The sequence below is a fragment of the Astyanax mexicanus genome, chromosome 8 (assembly GCF_023375975.1).
Source record: "Astyanax mexicanus isolate ESR-SI-001 chromosome 8, AstMex3_surface, whole genome shotgun sequence".
Taxonomy (NCBI): Eukaryota; Metazoa; Chordata; class Actinopteri; order Characiformes; family Acestrorhamphidae; genus Astyanax; species Astyanax mexicanus.
In genome coordinates this window covers 24266248-24285355 of record NC_064415.1, presented here as the reverse complement: position 1 = coordinate 24285355, position 19108 = coordinate 24266248, and the positions used below count along the sequence as shown (strand labels likewise).

Here is a 19108-nt window from a genome sequence, read left to right as displayed (position 1 = left end):
ATGGTTGCGTCTGAAACATAAAAAAATGCATTCTACTCCAACAGGACTTTGAGACAGGGGGCACCCAATTATGTCTGAATCGAGATTTAGTAATCTGGCTTTTTGTTTTAAAAAGCTAAAATGCTAATAGCTAATGTAAACACAACTTAATGTTTATACTTAGCAGTCAACTGTTGATACTCTGGCACTGTCAAAACCTATAATTTATTTCGAATTAGATACAGAGACCTGCATAACTACACATTCTTCTAAGTGAAATAAGTTTCAGACACAGACAATATTTAAAACATTTAAGAAAGACCAGTAATTAAAAAAATATTTAATTATTTTTTTATTATTATTATTTTTAAAGTATTTAAAAATTACACTTAAACAATTAAATGACCTGCAGAGAAATTTAATGAAAGAAACCGTGTTGCCCAGACAGCATTTTGGCAGTGACATACACTTCGTGTCAGTGGTGGGCTATACATGGAGTTATCTGATAGCAGAAATAGGTGACCCCTCTTATTTGTCCAATTTCATATACCCCTACTTCAGATTCCACTTCTGAACCTCGACTCTCCTTCTCCAGCCAAAGCAGCCTGGCATCAGGGTCTTCATCTGAAAACTGCAGCAAGTGACCTGAGGGTCTCAAAACTTTGAGACATTGCCTTACAATTTGACCAGCCTTTGCTCGCCCTTCCTTAGACCTGACTAAAGCATCTGTCGTCCCCTTGTCAACTATTAAGGCCAGGCTCCCAGGCCTGAAGTGTCCTTCTAGTTCTGTACAGTCCATTTCTTGGAAGACTAGAGTGGAGGACGGGTTGCAGGGTTGTACTGGTGTGTTTTCTGCATCTTCCTGCATCAGTCGCACTGCCACTGGAGAGATGTCAGCACAGGTCACCCTCACAGCACATTCAGAGTGTCTGTAGATACAAGGCCCCAAAGCTGATGTGCCACAGCCAATATCCAATACATGTAATGGTGCTTTAGTGCTGGATGTCGTCTGCAACAGAGGTTGGATGCAGTCTTGGATTGCATGGAAGCCAAAGAACCACTCAAAATTCTTAAATGTTCCCTTGTCGTTTTCTGTGTAGAATCTGTCCCACGTCGCCTTCTTGTCCATGTTTTCAATTAGTTCATCTGTGGACACACAGGATGTGTTTAGTGCATTTACATGCTATGTATGACTACAATTAACATACATTAACAGAACTCAAGAAAAATTGGATAAATGCGGATCAATAATGTAAAGAATTTAAGCATCTCCCTGCAGTAGTGTCATTTAGATCATTGACAGACAGGATCAAACTGGAAAACCATAGGAATTGTGATAAACTGATAAACTTCTGCTTAAATATTTTAATGGCTTTGATAATAATAATAATATATTATAATTTGATTTTAAACATGTGTCCACTTTCTTGTGTAATAGAACATTTGAGAAACATTTCTTTTGAATACTTAAACATTGAGTATTTTAGGTCTATTTAAGGTCTATAGTTTACATTCTTCAGCTGTTTTGCTGCTAATGAAGTCTGATTTCTTCATATATTGTGTAATTTTGCAGGACAAAGTAAACCCAATAATAATCAAAGCCTTAATTAAAGCCTTTGTGTTTATTATTATATGTACTCCTAACAGTACAGTAAGTCACAAACCTATTTTCAAGCCCATTTGTGCAAGAAAATATAAATAAATAAATAATAATAAAAATACTGTGAAACCGTCAGAATCTTGAAAAATACCGTGATATGCATTTTTGGTCATACCGATCAGCACTAACTAGAACATGCACTGGTCAGATAAATAAAGCTGTGTAACAAATAAACAACTTTCTCAACTGACTTGTCAGACTGGTGTGGTGGCAGCGCATGAGAGCGTCCTTCCCAAAACTCCTCCTCAGACACAATGAAGCCCTGAGTATTCTCAGCATTTTAACCTTCCTAACTAGCTTCCAAGCTAACCAAATGCCTGAAGGTGGTTTCTCACACACACTTTTCCTCTGTGTGTGTGTGTGTGTGTGTGTGTGCGCACGCTGCGGTACAGCAGTGACCCGGCAGTGCTGAAAGGTTCACAGAGGGAGGGGGGAAACACAACCCCTATCCAAGATGGCGGACGAGCAGCAGGAAACATCCCAGGGAGAGGTGGAGGGTGAGTGGAGGCAGCTATACCTTTTAAAACTACAGACAGCGCTCCTGTAACTGTTCCGCAGCTGTATACCTCAGTCCGACATGTCTCCGGAGTTAAATCGTTCATTTTCCTAAAGCTATCTGTGAATTAGGACTGCAGTGTTTGTGGGCCGCTCTACTGCAGCAGCAGCAGCATCATGAAGAGGAGGAAAAAAAGAAAGGAAGGAGTGAGAGAATGAGGGGGAGGAGGAGGCCACAGCTCCTCTCTCCGCAAACACACAAAACAGATAACCCTAACCTAGATACAGATGCAGTGATTTAACCTGGAGATAAACAAAATATTATTTCTCTGGTTGGCCATTTTCTACACTGACCGTGTTTTGTTGTTTTCTCTGTTAAACTAAAGCCTCTAAAGCCTGAGTGTAAATAAAGCAGAGGTTGCTCACTTGCTCTGCTTCTGCCTCAGACGCTCACAACACGAACCGACGCATTTATCTGATACTAGCACATTTTAAAATATCTAATATTATTTCCATAATTCAGAGTTTTACAGTAATGTGCTGCACATACACTTCACTGACTCGAGTCATCTCGGTTGTGTGGTCCTTCACACAGCCACCAACCTTAAGGTTAACTCTAACTCTAGTCTTAGGGGTAATATAGATCTATGTTTCTTTGGTTAATAAATTACAAAGCTTTGTGTTCCTCTTGCTCAGTTTTGGTTTGCACCTGGCTACTCATCCATTTATGCTATTAGCCAAAGTGTTTAGCCACATTGTTTGCTAATGTCTCTTACTATGATCTGTTGAAGTCTCAAAGCATGAGAAGTGTTTTTTGTAACCTCGTCAATCCCTTTAAAACGTGATATTTTGTTCTGTTTTCCGAGACCTTTTTTAATTCTGATTGACATTGTCTAGCAATAACCAGTGGTCAGCTGACATTCTCATTGCTGGCTCGAGTAATCTCAGATGTGTGGTCCATCACACTACCACCACTTTAATCAGAATATTCTCCCAAATGTCTTTGGTAGGACTGCAACTAATGGCTATTTTAGCAATTAAATAATTTGCGGTGTTTTTTTTTTGATAAGTCACAATATAATTTGTCATGCCCACTTTTTGTGCTTCCTATTGGTAAGGGTTTATGATCCAATGCATGTTTAACCTTACCTTGACAGCAAAACATTAAGGGCCTAGACCGGTTTTGCAGGACATTTTGATAGTTGACATACCTATATCACCCTAAAAATGACAAAAGTATAGGATTGACTAATCGTCACAGCCCTACTTTTTGGCCAGTAGTGGTTTGCACTTGGCTAATCACCAATTTATGCCATTCCTGTGGACAAACTGCCCCAACAGTGATCCACACACAGCGCTACAGTGTTACCTTAGCCCCTGAGTTGAATCGGCTAAATTAGACAATTATCAGCCGATTGAGTGTTTTGGCTAAAAATTGGCAGATACGAGTATATAGCCGATCAATCTTCCCATCTCTATTGCTAAATATTGAATAAAACTAATATTTGTGTTACCCTGTTGAAAAAACCCTTACTGGTTGTGATCAACCGTGTGAGCAGAATATGTTTATTTTTGTTTGAGTTTGATGGTTTAGCAGGTCGAAAAGCATGATCAACCTGAGCAAGCTAAATAACCAGTATGACCAAGCTGGTTAAGCAGCAAGACCAAGCTGGTAGACTAGCCTGACAGTGCTGATTGTGCAGTAAAATTAAGCTGGTCATCCAACATAACTATTAGTTGACCAGCATGACACCATTTAAATAAGCAGTATGACCTAGCTGGTCGACCAGAGACACCAAACTGGTCAATCAGATTCAAATGTTCAACCACCATAATACTGTAGATTAATCGAAACCTTCCTAAACCAGCTACCATCAAAAGCTCTGTTTGCATGAATATACTGGTAATTCACTGTGATAGTCAGTTTAATGAGCTCTACTAAAACATGAGTACACTGATAAATCTCTTTGCTTTTCAGTTGTTTATGTCAGTATTACTGAGCACATTTTACAAATGAATGAACTGAATACACAGTCCAGTATTTGTAACAGTAATCAGCTGTCAATACAGTACTTTTAGTACCATCTCTAGTTTTCTGCACAACTCTGGTTTCTACTATAATCTTATAGACCATACTAATGTGCACTATTACTGCCAGGGACACCAAAAGTTATCATTTTGCTTTTCTGTTTGCTGAACGGATGCATTTTTGTGCAAACCACAGACTATAGTAAATACTTGTTTTGGCCTTTTTTTGGATGTCTATTGTGACGTATGTGAGTGTAATAAGTGATCTAATGTCCTGTCATTTGTTTTCACAGCTTGTCTTAGTCTTGGGTAATGTGTGTGACTGGGAGTTGTAATCATGAGTTTTCTGATTTGTTGTTTTAGGAGTGAACTGCTTGGCTTACGATGAAGCTATCATGGCACAGCAAGACAGAATTCAGCAGGAAGTAAGTTTTGATGTACTTTAATTATGAACATGATCTCACTTGTGTTTTTAGTCCAGTTACATTGCACTTGGATGCGGACCAAAACTACTGCACCAAAACCATTAAGAGGATGTGGTCTCTGCAGCGGTTTGTTTCTTTATTCCCTGCAAGTTGGTATATTGCCCAGATAATTACTACAGCTAAAAATAAATTCCATTGACTCCATGTTCATCCAGTAATATGACCTAGAACACAAGTAAATGTTACATTTCTCTGAAATACTAACCAAAGGTGTGTGATTGTGTGTATTACCAAACTTTTTTGATAAATATTTATCATCAGTAGATATTCATCACCAGTTCATCCCTACCACCATGTTAACACAGCAGTTAAAAGCAGCCTAGACTTTTTTTTTGTCAAATGTGACACAGATGTGTCCTTTGTGCAGCAGTGTGAATGGCAAAAAAAGCCATGAAATCGAATTATTTTTTAATCTGTTAAGATTTACATCTGTGAGAAGAAAAGAACATCTGTGAGGAGAACAGAAAATAGACACGAGTAGACGTGAAAAGGATGACAGAGTGAGGGAGGGTTAGTCAGTCAGAAAGTGGTGAAATAGCCAGGTTACAGACCTCATAAATGTCTGTAATAACTTCTGTGTTCCAAAAACATTAAATGGCTTGTGTTGCAACTGCTCAGTATATCTAAAAGTGGCCAAATGCATCCACAAGATGAGGCCGCAGAATCAAAGGCAAAAAACTTTAAAGAAACCAAGGACGTGAAACAAAAGTGTCAGTGGCTGAATTATGTGCCCTCTTTACAGCAAGTTCAGACCACTAAAACCAAAACTTTACTTAAACAAATGTCAAATATAGGTCACATTTTAAACATGGTGTGAACAGCCTAAAATAAACATCAGACTTGTGTACTTTCACCTGCTGTGTGAACGTGGTATAATTATCCTGTTTCATCTGTCTAATTTTTTTCATAAGCAGGTACACTGCTGTATGAACTCACTTGCTGTCTGTTTTGTTTCTGTACAGATAGCCACTACTAACCCATTAGTGTCAGACAGACAGGAGCTGTCTGTGCTACAGAAAGAGTATGCTGAAGAAGACACCATCTATCAACTCAAGATTAAGGTCAACATCTTTTGAGCATCAGTACAGTTTAATGGCTTTTGTGTTTTTGTTTGTAGAAGCATTTATTTTGTCTTACTTGTCTGAATTAAATTAAGTAATTATTTTTAAATGTTTATCTCAAATGTAATTTCTACAGGACCTTCACAAAAAATATTCATACATTCGGAAGACACGGCCCGATGGAAATTGTTTCTACAGAGCTTTCGGCTTCTCACATTTGGAGTCACTACTGGATGACAGCAAAGAGCTACAGAAGTAAAGCTTGTGTTTGGTTTGGTGCTGTATTTTGCTTTATTGTGCTTCATTTCTTTGTGAGGCTGAATATAAAAGCATTTAAAAAAAATTAATACAATCTGTTGTAAGTTATCGTCCAAAAAATAGAATAAATTCTCATTAAAAAGTGTAACGTTAATGATCGAGACCCTGTAGTCTGTTATTAGGCAAATGATTACATTTATAGCTCTTAGTACATTCTGCCCAAGTTAAGTGCACATTGTAAATACATTTCTGGTTGTTGGAAATTTTCCAACATTTGTCACCTTTTTTTATAGGCCTTGAATTAAAATCATGTGGGATTACTGTTACCATATAATGTCTAATAGTTTTTGCATTAGGGTTAGTAGTTTTAGTAGTATTAAATAAATAAGTAAATAATCTAGAGTTTAGGGGATTTATCAAACTCCTGTATAATAATATAAATCCAGGCTTTCTTTGCTACTAAAAATTAGTATTTTGTGTGTTTTGCTAATTTGATCTGAATATGCATATCTGAAATAGGTTTAAAGCAGTGGCAGCAAAAAGCAAACTGGACCTTGTGACCCAGGGATTTACAGAGTTCACTATCGAGGATTTTCACAACACGGTGAGTTGGATGGAACAAGAGTTCCTTTTTTATACGTTTATTTCAAATTCTGTCGGTTTGTATTTGCATTGATGTTGCGTTAATTATTTTCTCATTGTCTTGCTCTTGCTTTTAGTTCATGGACCTGATTGAGCTGTGTGAAAAACAACCGGCTCTTGGGGAGCTGCTGAACTCTTTTAATGACCAGAGTGTGTCTGATTATGTGGTGGTGTATCTGAGGCTGCTCACTTCAGGCTATCTGCAGAGGGAACACGGCTTCTTTCAGCACTTCATAGAAGGAGGACGCTCTGTCAAAGAATTTTGCCAGCAGGTAAGCAGGATTTCTTAAAAATAAACAAAAACTGGACAAGATCCCTGTGTGCTTTGATCAGTGATTTGTTTGATGAATGATATCCATCATAACTAAATGTCAGTCTCCATGTTGCTTGACATTTATTTATTTTTTTTCTATTTTTGTGTACTTCAAACACCCCAAATTTTTGGATATCCAATTGTTGTGAAGAACAATTTATGAACATTTCTGGTTTATGTTTAAAATACTATTCAAAACTCCCTTTAGTATGACTTTGATAATGGACAGAAGAACACATCAACACTGTCCAGAAAATATAAACTACAACTACAACATCTTAAATTCAGTGTTTTTTTTATTATTATTTATTTTTTCTGCATTGTAGATGACCGCTAAAGTCATCCAACCTATAAAGCAAAAACAAAGTTTTAAACAAACCAGAATGTTATATATTTTAGATTCTTTAAAGTAGGCACTGCTTGCCTAGATGACAGCTTTGCACATCTTGGCATTTTCTCAGTCAGCTTTATGAGGTAGAGTAACCTGGAATGGCTTTCAGTTAACAGCTGTGCCTATTTTTTTCCCTCCATAATTGGCAAGCCACACAGATGCCACATCTTTTTGTTCAAAGCAATTTGTAAACCTGTCTTTTTTTTGTCTGTGGACTGTGTTGTGAGGTAGTTATTAGTGCTTAGTATGCCTACAAAAAGTATTTTTTCAGTGTGATAAATGACAAGCACCTCTGTTTGAGACTGTCTAACCTAAGGTTCTTTGTTTTACTTTGTAGGAGGTGGAGCCAATGTCCAAAGAGAGTGACCACATCCACATCATAGCCTTAGCGCAGGCGCTAAATGTGTCCATTCTGGTGGAGTATATGGACCGAGGGGAGGGTGGCACGGTTAACCACCATGTCTTCCCAGAGGGCAGTGAACCACGCATCTTCCTCCTGTATCGGCCAGGCCACTACGACATCCTGTACAAATAGCGATCCTCATTCTGGCACAGCGGTGGAGGAATTTACACCTGAGAACCAGCCACGATTTTTCATACATCCATGCGCAATGGCTACACCGCCGTATTACAATGAACCGTTCTCTCTTCTTCACTAAATTTCTCCCCCTATTACAAAAAGAAGTAAAGAAAAATCAGCAGTGAATCCAGCATTAGGGTTGTACAGTTTTTTTTTGTTGTTTTCTTTTGTGGTTGTAAATGTTATCGACTTGCTTTTAGTTAGTGTTTTTCCTTTGTTACACTGAATTTCATGAGTTTTATTAAAGGGATTTTCACCTTATGTCTTAAGCGTATTTGTAGTAAGGTTAAGCAAAACATATACTACTGGAATTCTAATAGTAGTAAAAGTAAAACTAGCTTAAAGATATATAGCTCTGGGAAAAAAAAAACTAAGAGACCCCTTAAAAATTGAGTTTCTTTGATTTTACCAAATTTAAAAAACCTCTGGAATATAATCAAGAGGAAGATGGGTTATTACAAGCCATCAAACCATGCTGAACTGCTTGAATAATTTAACCAAGTAGTGTGTAAGACTGGTGGAGGAGAACATGCCAAGATGCATGAAAACTGAGATTAAAAACCAGGGTTATTCCACCAAATATTGATTTCTAAACACTTAAAACTTTATGAATATGAGCGATGTTGTCCGTAGTTTATAGAATAAAACAACAATATTCATTTTACTCAATCATATACCTATAAATAGCAAAATCAGAGAAACTGATTCAGAAACTAAAGTAGTCTCTATTTTTTTTCTTCAGAACTGAATAACTAGAAAATGTGACATGGGTTACCAGATATTACTTGAGCTTGTATGCTACATGGAGGACTACCGTGTAACTCATTGCACCACTTGTCACCAACATTTCTAAAAAACTGCTACTCTCCTACAGTTCAACTAAACAGTTTTTTCTGATTGAAGTAATCTGCTCACACCTTTATTATTGTGAAACAACCAGATTAATCTGAATTCCAAGGCTTTTTCCAACTAAACTTTGTGCCATTTTTTTGTTTCAGGTTAGTAAACACTATAAAACCATGTCGCTAGATGAAGTAGGACAGTAGTGTGTGTACAGTTGATCTAATTAGACACTAATGGCAGTATTGATGCTCTGTATAATACCATTTCTTTTACTAAAGTTGATATTGGTGCCGAAATTTCTATTCAAAAAAGCTCTCCCAGCTTTTCCAACTTGAAAATTCCAACACCTGTATTAAACCACAGTGTTAAAGCCAGCACCAGGGCAACTGCAGTTTTTGCCGTTTAAGCAGCAGCAGTGTTCTGTACTAGTAAAGATTTATAAGGGAACACATCACAATTCTGCTTTAAACTAATGCTTCAGAATGAGCATGCCCTTTTAACACACATTTCCTAATAGGGCACTTCCAGAATTGCCACAAAGCTGTAATATGAGAATTGAGACAGAGCCCAACAGTTTGGAAAAACTCCTTAATAGGTTAGGAAAAAACAGGTAAAAAGATTAGGTAAAATGTGGAACAGGATGGAGGCACCTGCAGAAAGGTAGATCTCCAGGCACAGTTTCAGTGACCACTACATTTAACTAGCCCTTGTTCACACCACTAGTTCATCATTTCAATAAGATTTAGTATTAAGCATTAGGCCTACATTTCTTTTTAAACCCCCAAAGCCTGGTCAGAAACTGAGCAATACATATAATTTAGCTCTCAATTGTCTTCACCATCAACCATATTCAATATGGTCCATGCTGAATGTAATTATTGCAATAATTGTGATCTCAAAACATCTAGATTCTTAACTAATAACACAAAAACACACACACTGCTTAAAATATTAATATTTTATCATCAACTGTGCATATTCCACTTTGGACTAATATCAAAAAGAGAAAGAAATGATCAGTTACTCAAATATTTTCTCACTTTTCCAGCCTGAAGTTATTTACGAAGGTATAATACAACAAAAAGAGTACAAAGGAGGCTATATATACAAGGCAAGAACGTATACAAGGGCACATTTGGCATTTTCTCGCAGTAACAAACAGCACATTCATTATTTTGGCACAGTGAGAGAAAAATACATTTATACATTTGGAAGCTCCTTCAAATACAATCCTGAAATGAACCTAAAACACAAACAGAAAGAACTACAATAAACTGCTTTAACATTTTCTCTTGGTAGAAATAAGTAAATAAGGCTGTTTCAAATTCTTAATGCATTAAATGTTGAATAAAGCAGCATTCTCCTTTCCTCAAGAAAGAAATCTCCACACGGATAAGGCTGTTAGGAAGCAGTTTGGCCAGAGGTTATTATATTACAGTCTATCGTGGTCTATATTGGTTTATTATTTTACACAGCAGATGCACATTTTTATGTTTTTTTTTTCTCAAAACTAAACATTAGCATCTAATACTCAGAACTAGACAAGATGCGAGAAGAGTAAAACTGAAACAAGACCCGCACAGGGTCGAGCCTAGCCGACTGACTGCATGTGATTCTAAAGAAAAATTAAAAGCACCATGTTTTATTCTTGTGTTCGTAAAATGAATCTTTGGCAGCAACAACAAGAAGAAATCCTGAAAGGAATTATGAAAAATACAGTAAAGCACATATTTATATATAGTATAATGCAAAGCTTGGAATATGTCTTGTGTTTATGCTTTGAAGTATAAAAGACTTGGACAGGACATATTTGTGCCAAATATCCTTAAGAAAAGGATTTCCCTAATCAGGCTGAATGGTTTAGAAGGTTAACCCCCTTGCTATGTTTAGAAGTAAAATTCAGATCCAATGCATTTTTAATTATCTTAAAGTTAAATATTTTTCATCACTAACATTTAATTAACCTAAATTATTATATGAATTTTGTACAAATTTATATGAAATTTGTAAACAAATATTTTGGGTTTGCTTATGCACTTGTTTTTTTCCCCCATTTTTGGTAAAAAAAAAAATAATAATAATAATTTACCACCTGAACTTCATATTATTATTGCGTAGCCTCATTTCTTTGTTATACACAGTCCAGTCAAAATATTAGCACCAGATCCTTGTTTCTGCAATCACTGTCCAAATTTGTAGTTCTATAATTACAGGTATTTTCGTTCACCCTCTTTTTCAATGCTCCACCTTGTAGATATATCATCAGTGGTCACAGGACAGATGGAATACAGTCAATAATTATACAACTGGGCTCCGATTGGTCCAGCAGACTAAGGTGATGCCACTATGATCGGGAGCTCGCCGGTTCGAATCCTGTTCATGTAGCTTGCCATAAAAAGTGTGATGTCTGCAGCACGAGGCGTCTGTGAGCTGATGTATTGGAACCGAGTTGCTGCACTTTCCTTAGAGCGTGCTGGCTGCTCGGCAAGTTGAAAACTTTCAGCAGTTGAAAAGAGGTGGCTGACTTTATATGTATTGGAGGAGGCATGTGCATGTCTTTACACTCTTGGTGTCGGGGCATCACTAGCGATAGGGGGAGTCTTAATAAGAGGGTTGGGTATTTGTCCGTTTAAATTGAGAGAATAAAAACAAAGTGCTAAAAATTTGGACAATTGGACACTTGAGTAGAAACAAGGAGGTGGTCATAATATTCTGACTGGACTGTGTATGTGACAAACATTTGAATGGTAATGTTTAAATTAGTAATTTTCAATTTAAGTGATTATTATAGTAATTGTGTCCAGCAGAAAAGGATTCATGCTAAAAAAAAATAAAAAAAAAACTTGTTCCTGTATTTTTCTCCTTTTTTTCACAACATAACAGGAGGGTTAAGGGTGGTTATCTCTAGTGAACTAAGAGTGCATTAAAGTTCTATAATGCTTTCATTTTAAAGCAAATTCCAGTTTGAACAAAATAATTAGCCAATCAGAAACTCCCAGTTTAGTCATCCTAAAATCTTAACACTATCACTGATATACAAATCCTTCCTTTTTATACACATCCCTATTCTGGCTTCTCTGACGGATTTAAAGTAGCATGCTTATTAGATTTTGATACAGAATGGATTAATGTATTAGTGCTGAGATTTTTGTGATATGAGATTTTTGTGATATGAGAGACACTGAATGGATTCTTCATATTCGCTGAGAGATATAAATAAATAAATAGCAGTGCATGGAGAATCCCTAAGTTGAGATCGACGGCAGGTACACACAGGGTTGTGATGTGGCTTTAGTTAGACGTTTTTTAGTGTTTGGATGTCGTTTTCCTGCTAAACGTGGTTGAATTCTCAACACACGGTTTCAAGTAGTGCCGCTGCAGTGCGAAAACGTGGCTGAGTGGGTGAAATGTTGGCACCAAGCATTCATTAAACTACTGTTGAAGAGTTCGCTGTAGTGTCTGCAAGTCTGTGCTTCTTAAGAAGTTGTGTGCATTATTACAAGTTCTCAAGTTCTTCATAAAGTCCAAACACAAGGCTCTGTATCATTCAGACACCTGATGCTTATATGCATGTACCCTCCCCCCCACTTCCTCTTCCTCTTCCTAATGCCCATATCCCAGTCCAACTCCCAGACCTAGCCCCAGGCCCAGGCCCATGCCCATGCCCAGGCTCTCCCGCAGGCCCCGGAGCTGCTCCTCTCCCAGACGAATCTTATCATCCAGCTGCCTCTGCTCCACCAGCAGCGCCGCCTTCATCTTCACGAAATGGCTGTAGTCACGCAGCTGTTCAGGGGTCAGGCAGCGGCCCAGCACTCTGCCCACGGCCTGCTCCCTCCTGTCCACATGCTCCTTCAGCTCCTGAGCCTCAGCCAGCTGCGCTAGAAGCTGCTTCTTCTTCTCCAGCAGGGGGAGCTAGAGGATCACAACAGACAGAGAGAACCGTGACCGAAAGCTAAAGTGACCACAGATAGTGGGTAAATCATTGCAATGGACATTGTCAATAATAAAAAAAAAAACACTGTAATACATGATGTCCATATCAGTTCTAAACTGATCTCTTGGAGAATTTCTACAGGTAAGAAGTTCCTCAATGGTGGAACAAACTACCTTCTACCTTCAAACTACCAGATCAGGAGTGTCCCTCAATATCGTTAAGAAACTCCTGAAGACAGAGCTCTTCAAAAAGCACTTACTCTCTCTACACCTCTAACACACTAACTACTTCTAACCTTCTTCGCTTCTTCTCTCTTATTTCCTCCTCTGTCTTAAATTTGTTGCAGTGAATTTCTTTGTCTTCTATTACTAAATGTACATCATTATTGTAAGTTGCTTTGAACCAAAGCATCTAAAAAATGTAACAAAAAAAAGTGTTTGCATAAATCCTAATGTCCCTTACACTGTGCTATAATTTCTTAAAGAACGGACCAATAGAAACTCTTCAAAATGACCTGAAATAAACTCTTTTTACATTGACTTCCTTTGAAAGTATACAAGTTTGTTCTCTCTCCTGTAAAGTTGCTGTTTTGGAGATAAGTGTTTTTCATATGTCTATTCAACAGTGTATGCTACAGTACAATTGCGCTTCTCATACACAGAAATATCCCATAAATGGAGCACAGAGTGTATACAAGAATAAAATATTGCATAATATCATGATAGTTAGAGAGACAAATAATCTAATGTTAATCTTATTAACCCAAAAATCAGTGTCTCAGAAAATTTGAATATTATATAAAACCAATTGGTACTTTTGGCAGTGTAGGCAGTGTGCCAAATCCTGCTGGAAAATGAAATCCGCATCTCCATAAAAGTTGTCAGCAGAGGGAAGCATCCCTTTTTGACTTGATGTAACACAGTGGATCAACACCAGCAGATGAAATGGCTCTCCAAACATCATTGAACATCAGTAAATTTTGCATTTAATTTGGAAATCAAGGGAGCAGATACTGGAGGAAGAGTGGAGAAGCACTCAGTCCATGCTGTTTGAGGTCTAGTGTGAAGTTTCCACAATCGGTGATTAAAATAAATTATTGTGTTTAATATATCTATATAATATATGTTTCATATTTTGAAACATATTACTAAAAAAAAAAGTAATTTTTCCTATTAGTACTCTTATTGGTGCAGTGAGATGCCCAGACAGGGAATTAAGCTTTAGCCACAGTGAAGCCTTTGTGACACACACTATTGCGACTCCAATCACTTTATCACTGTATATGCAGTCCTAACTTTTAGTATCATTTAATTTTAACATTTTTATATGAAATATATATGGATTCATTCAAATAAATAAAGTAAAACTGCTGGTTAAATAGAACAGAAAAAAGACTTAGTATGAACATGTTTTGCACATAATCTATAGAAGGTCTAGAAACTGTTATAACTATAATTCTGATTAAGGTACATTTCACACCCAGAAAAGTACACTTTTTGCTCACCCTCTCAGTGTGTCCAGACTCCGGATCCAGGCAATCCAGGGCACTCTCCACTCTGAGCAGCCGTCCAGAGAGGGACAACAGCAGACTCGTCACCTTGTCCAGGTCCCCAATAAACATGCGGTACTTGTCCACCTCGTTAGGCTTGCAGACAGCCAGCACCAGGCTTTCCACCTCCTCACCCAGCTGAGCGTTGGCCCTGATGTCCTCCTGCAGACCCCTCTGAGCGTCATGTAATACACCCAGCTTCTTACGCAGACTCTCTATTAACTGTTTCTGCAAACAGTAGAAACACATAAAGCACAGAAAAGTCAGAATCTTTGAAAGAACATTCAGATGTAAACAGATCAGTCAAGTCAAGACCCTCAATGAAAACAGAGATTTATACTGATATCAATTATATATAGGGTAGAGGTGTAGGCTTTGTGGCAATGTGTCTAATTCTGGCTAATATATACTGTAGGTTTCTATCTCATTTAATTGGCATCAGTTAGAGCAGCAAGCCATCGTTGCTAAGGCCCTTGAGCAAGGTCCTTAACCCACACTGCAGCTATGGCTGCCCACCACTCCGGGCATGTGCTCTTACTTTATCACTGTGTGTTTATTTGAACAACTGATCATTCATTCATTGTTTCTTCACAAATTAAGGGTATTAAAAATGAGTGTATCCTGCTTTTAAGTCCTAAGATAAGTTTTTACTAGATTTTGGAGCATTGCTGTGAGAACAAGAACATTAAAGAGGTCAGGATGTTAAATGATCTCTATCTCAATTCATCCCAAAAGTATTGGACAGAGCACCATCATCATTCCAGAAAAAAAACAGTTTACTGATCCACGGCTCAATTCTGGAGGATTTATAGCTGTCTACTCCATATCTGGCATGAGACATGTTGCCAATAGGTGTCCTATTCCTTTGGCAGTAGCGTTCTTAAAGAACATACCAACTGTGCGTGTGAATTTTGAAATGTTCTTGATCAATTAAATAGATTTATACATCCATTAGAAGGGGTTATAGGTGTTATAGATATAGATACATATAGATATAGTGTAGCTCATCTATGTAGGTAAATAGGGGGCCTAGTCTAGGAATAGACAGCAATTGAAACAGAGATTATCCATTAAAGAAAAACATAGTCTACAACTAAATTTAATCCCTGTCTGAGAAACTGAGCCTAAGTGTTTTATTTAAACTAGTCCAGCACACTTATTCCTTCAGACTGAACTAATATATTATTAGTTGAAAAGTCTACAAACCTTGTAGTTAAGCTCCTCCTCCCCCTCCTTCACCTCGGAGAAGTTGCTCATCTTGTTAAAGAGCTGGGCTTTGCTGGTGGAATCACTGTAGGTAGTGGAGGCTAAGGCATGTGATGTTGAGGAGAGCTGTCTGGAAGACCTAGGCCAATAAACATGCAGGGATTAAGAAATTTGACATATAAAATACTACAATTTTATCATAGTATCATGCCTATAAAATGGTTATTTAAAGAAATGAAACCCTACCTCTCTAGAGTGTCCACATTGACTGGGTATCCTCCTCTCCAGCCCTCTCCTCCACTCCCTGTGTCTGTGCACTGAGGGAAGAGTTCCACCATCAGCTCCTTCCCAGCCTTTTCACAGTCCTTCTCTAAGAAAGAGTCCACCAGGGACACTCTCTGTCCTCTTCTCATCCCTGCCAGAGGAGCTTCCTCCTCAGTTACAGTGTCTATGTCAGTTTCCAGCACAGTCACTGGCTGAGCAAAACACTGCATCTCCATCCCGCCCTCCTCTCGGCTCTGCTGCTCCACTGAGGTGCCCTCATCCTCATGGACCTCATCGATGTCCGTCTCCAAGGGCAAGGTCTGCTCCTGGATCGGAAGTGGAGTTTGGGTAGATGGTTCCAGATGTTTACACACTGCTCCTGTTTGTTGTGGCCAATTCTGCAAGTGCTGCTGGTAGGTGTTGTTGTTGTTCATTGTGAAGTAGGACTCGGGAGGGACAGCTCCAGGATAAGAGCCATTTTCAGATGGGTTGGGTCCTGAAGATCTGCTAGTGCTATTGGTTGGTGAGGAATTATGAGGATTGGTCAGGTCCCATTCTGCTCTATGCTTATGGAAGACAGGCTTGACCACAGGTGGCTGGTACTGATCTGAAGGCAGTCTCCAGGTTGGGTGTGGCAATCTAAAAAAAAAAGGTACAGAATGATAGAGACAATTGAGGTAATGCATAGAAAGTATGGCTGGGTGATATTACTATATTGTCTGTTTTAACAGTAAAAAAAATATTTGTAAGTGTGCAAAATTAGTAATATTTAATGTTAATTTTACATATATTTCCAAGGTAGTCAAAACAAGCACAATAAATCTATAATAAAATAAACTTTAATTTAGCTGTTTTTAAAGGAATAACAAACAGCTCCCTTCAAGCTTTACATTAAACAAGGTGGAAACATAACTTATTTTTATTTCAGTTAAGGAAAAGCCTGACAAATCACTGCTACATAATAGTTCTTTAACCTCTGGCAGGTTCTATGCATCTACATGTAAAGATGTATAATCTTTAATCTCATTTATTTCTTAATTATTTCAGAAATAACTGAGAAATAATAAGAAATAGAAAGCAGCTACTTAAAATGCTAAAAACAATAAAGTAAGCATTGGTTCTGAGCAGAATAAGGACCTGTTGCGATTGCTTTAAGGTGGAATTTGTATTTTTTTTTTTACCTCTATCACCAACTTCCTGTTTCCTGCATCTATGGCTAAGATTTTATATATTTATGATTGCTAAATACTTGCTTTACTTCATTTACTAATAGGAGCTATTACGATTACATCTCGATTACAAGCTCGTCATATTTTAAGCTCTGGTCAACCTAGTCAACTCTGGAATAACCTTCCAAAAAATGTTCAGAACATAAGTCTCATTTTTAAGTCTAGGCTCAAACTCCAGTTAGCTTAGCTTTTCATTTTTGTCATCAATGTTTCGCTTTAAATAAAGGCTACAGATCCACAAGGTAATGAACACAGGGAATTGTGGTAAAGTGAGATGAAGGTGCTGTTGTAGTGCCTCTTGCACAGGATCACTTAGTTTGTGCTCTCAAGTCTATGTTACCTTCTGGCCCTCTCTTTTGTTTTTGTTGGGCTGTTTTTGTCAAATCTGCTGGAGTTGTTTTCCACACTCAGTTTGTTCACATGTTCCTCTGTACTCCATAAATCAAATCAGAACTAATTCCAGCTCTTTACCTTTATTTAAGTTAATCATGATGGAAGTGTAATATGAGAATTTATAGGCATCCTTACCTTGTGCTCTGCTCGACTTGTGCCACTGCTGGAGGTGGGTCTATCTCACTATTCATATCGTAGTGGTGAGTCGGGGGCACGTCTTGCTCTTTTGGAGGTGGAGCTACCGGTTTAAAAGCTCTGCGACTGAAAGCAGGGCTGGGTGGAGCAACTGGGCATTCCTGGTGGCACTGCTGACAGTTCTCCATCCCATCCCTCGGAGGAAGGCTATAGGACCTCTGCCGTGTCAATTCTGTGACGAGAGGTGGGCGTGACGTATACGTTTGCGGCGGTGGGGAGGGTGCAGGTGGAGAGGAGAAGAGGTTGTGGTGAGAGGCCCGTCTCATGTGAAACTGCCCCCACTTTGGAGGTGGCGGACGAGGAGGAGGAGGACCTTTCTTCTTCTTTTCCTCGCTATCAGAGGGGATGTTCTCGTCCAGTTCTCTGAGGGTGGAAGACATTCTGCCCGAGTTGGTATTAGCTGCTAGGTGGCTTTGAAGGCAGGGAATCAGCACACGTAGATCGTTTTCTGACATGGCACGGTTTCTGAGTAGTGATGACCTGAAGGGTTGGTTCTCATTGTTATTAAAACGTAGCCTGTTATTATTATTCCACTGGCTCTGGAAGCCTGGAGCCACAGTGACCTCTACTGGCCTGGAGTCTCGTCTGTAGTGGGGATAGTCCCTGTGGGGAAATAAAATATGATTAACTGTGTGGGTCATGCTGTTGCAGGATATAAAAAAGAACATTCTGTTGAGACAATATTTCATTTCTGAGTTTTGTTCCCTAAAAGCTCTAGTGCAAAATAAAGCAAACTAGACTACACACACCAAAAATAAAATACAATAAAGAAAGGTAAGAAAATTTTTGAGGGGAACATTCCTTTAAACAAAGGACTTACCTCTCAGTCAGACTGAACTTCCTGTTGAGCTTTGTTTGTTCCAGCTCCCGTACAGGATAGGCCTGTGGAAGACATGTGCCAAGTGATTCAAAACAGGAATTAGAACAGGAAAAGTGTTCGGATGCTATAGTTTCCGTGGTGCCTGAGGCCCAAAATGAGCTTTATGGAAAGCTTTGTTGTACTGGTGGAAGTACTTAGGCCTAACTACTTTCTGCCACAGTCAAATTACCATTCAACAAAGCATTTTTAAAACCTAGCAGCAGATCCAACTCCAGTTGTGAAATTATGCTCATGATTCAGTCTATACCGTGTAGGCTAAATTTCCCCCAAATACAATACGAAATAAATGTCTCACAACTGTTTATTCTTACCCAGACAGAGCATATCTAAAAATAGATTATCTGGATCAGTTTGAACCCAAATCTGCAAAGTCATCATGAAATTGTATCTCTAAATGTTTAGAGAATGGAGGACATGAACTGAAAGCAAAGAATAATAAAACAGCATACATATTCAGTCTTCCTGTAAGATTGGGGTCAGCTTATAACATATTTTATATTCAGTGACATAGCCAACCGTTTCCTCGTGGGATACAGAGGAAGCACAATTTTAGGATGTCCTGCACATCTGGTAGCATTAAACAGGGATCCGACTTGATTTAAAATAAATGTCCAGTTTCTATCCATGCAGTTTTTATTGCAATATTAGGAAACTACTAGGTTATGAATAGAATTCCAGTGTTTTAAACCATTTGTAACCAAAAAATATAGCATATATCTAAGC

The 19108-nt window shown here is 38.2% G+C and overlaps 3 protein-coding genes across 7 annotated transcripts in view; 1 reads left to right on the top strand and 2 right to left on the bottom strand.

Annotated features, from left to right (window-relative positions):
* Positions 1–318: 318 nt before the first annotated feature.
* cskmt (citrate synthase lysine methyltransferase) lies at positions 319–2287 on the bottom strand. Of its 2 annotated transcripts, none has more exons than XM_022678403.2 (2): positions 2157–2287; positions 319–1125 (listed from the first exon to the last, which is right to left on the bottom strand). In XM_022678403.2, exons 1-2 carry the CDS (start codon positions 2239–2241, stop codon positions 455–457), a joined length of 756 nt encoding a protein of 251 aa, XP_022534124.1. In that variant the 5' UTR covers positions 2242–2287; the 3' UTR covers positions 319–454. The 2 variants fall into 2 exon arrangements, with proteins under 2 accessions (XP_022534124.1, XP_007248126.3); XM_007248064.3 differs by lacking the exon at positions 2157–2287 and adding an exon at positions 1831–2010.
* otub1b (OTU deubiquitinase, ubiquitin aldehyde binding 1b) lies at positions 2011–8153 on the top strand. Its single transcript, XM_007248065.4, has 7 exons — positions 2011–2136; positions 4526–4587; positions 5610–5708; positions 5845–5963; positions 6486–6570; positions 6686–6880; positions 7650–8153. Exons 1-7 carry the CDS (start codon positions 2094–2096, stop codon positions 7845–7847), a joined length of 801 nt encoding a protein of 266 aa, XP_007248127.2. The 5' UTR covers positions 2011–2093; the 3' UTR covers positions 7848–8153.
* Positions 8154–9678: 1525 nt separating this feature from the next.
* Positions 9679–19108, bottom strand: part of shroom4 (shroom family member 4) — a 70367-nt gene continuing 60937 nt past the window's right edge. For all 4 annotated transcript variants that reach the window (XM_022678404.2, XM_049482099.1, XM_049482100.1 and 1 more), the window contains 6 exons: positions 18326–18387; positions 17446–18108; positions 15671–16327; positions 15425–15563; positions 14174–14446; positions 9679–12647 (listed from right to left, as the gene is read on the bottom strand). In XM_022678404.2, the coding sequence (XP_022534125.2) occupies positions 12339–12647; positions 14174–14446; positions 15425–15563; positions 15671–16327; positions 17446–18108; positions 18326–18387 (2103 nt within the window). In that variant the 3' untranslated portion in view covers positions 9679–12338. The remainder of the gene's footprint in view (positions 12648–14173; positions 14447–15424; positions 15564–15670; positions 16328–17445; positions 18109–18325; positions 18388–19108) is intronic.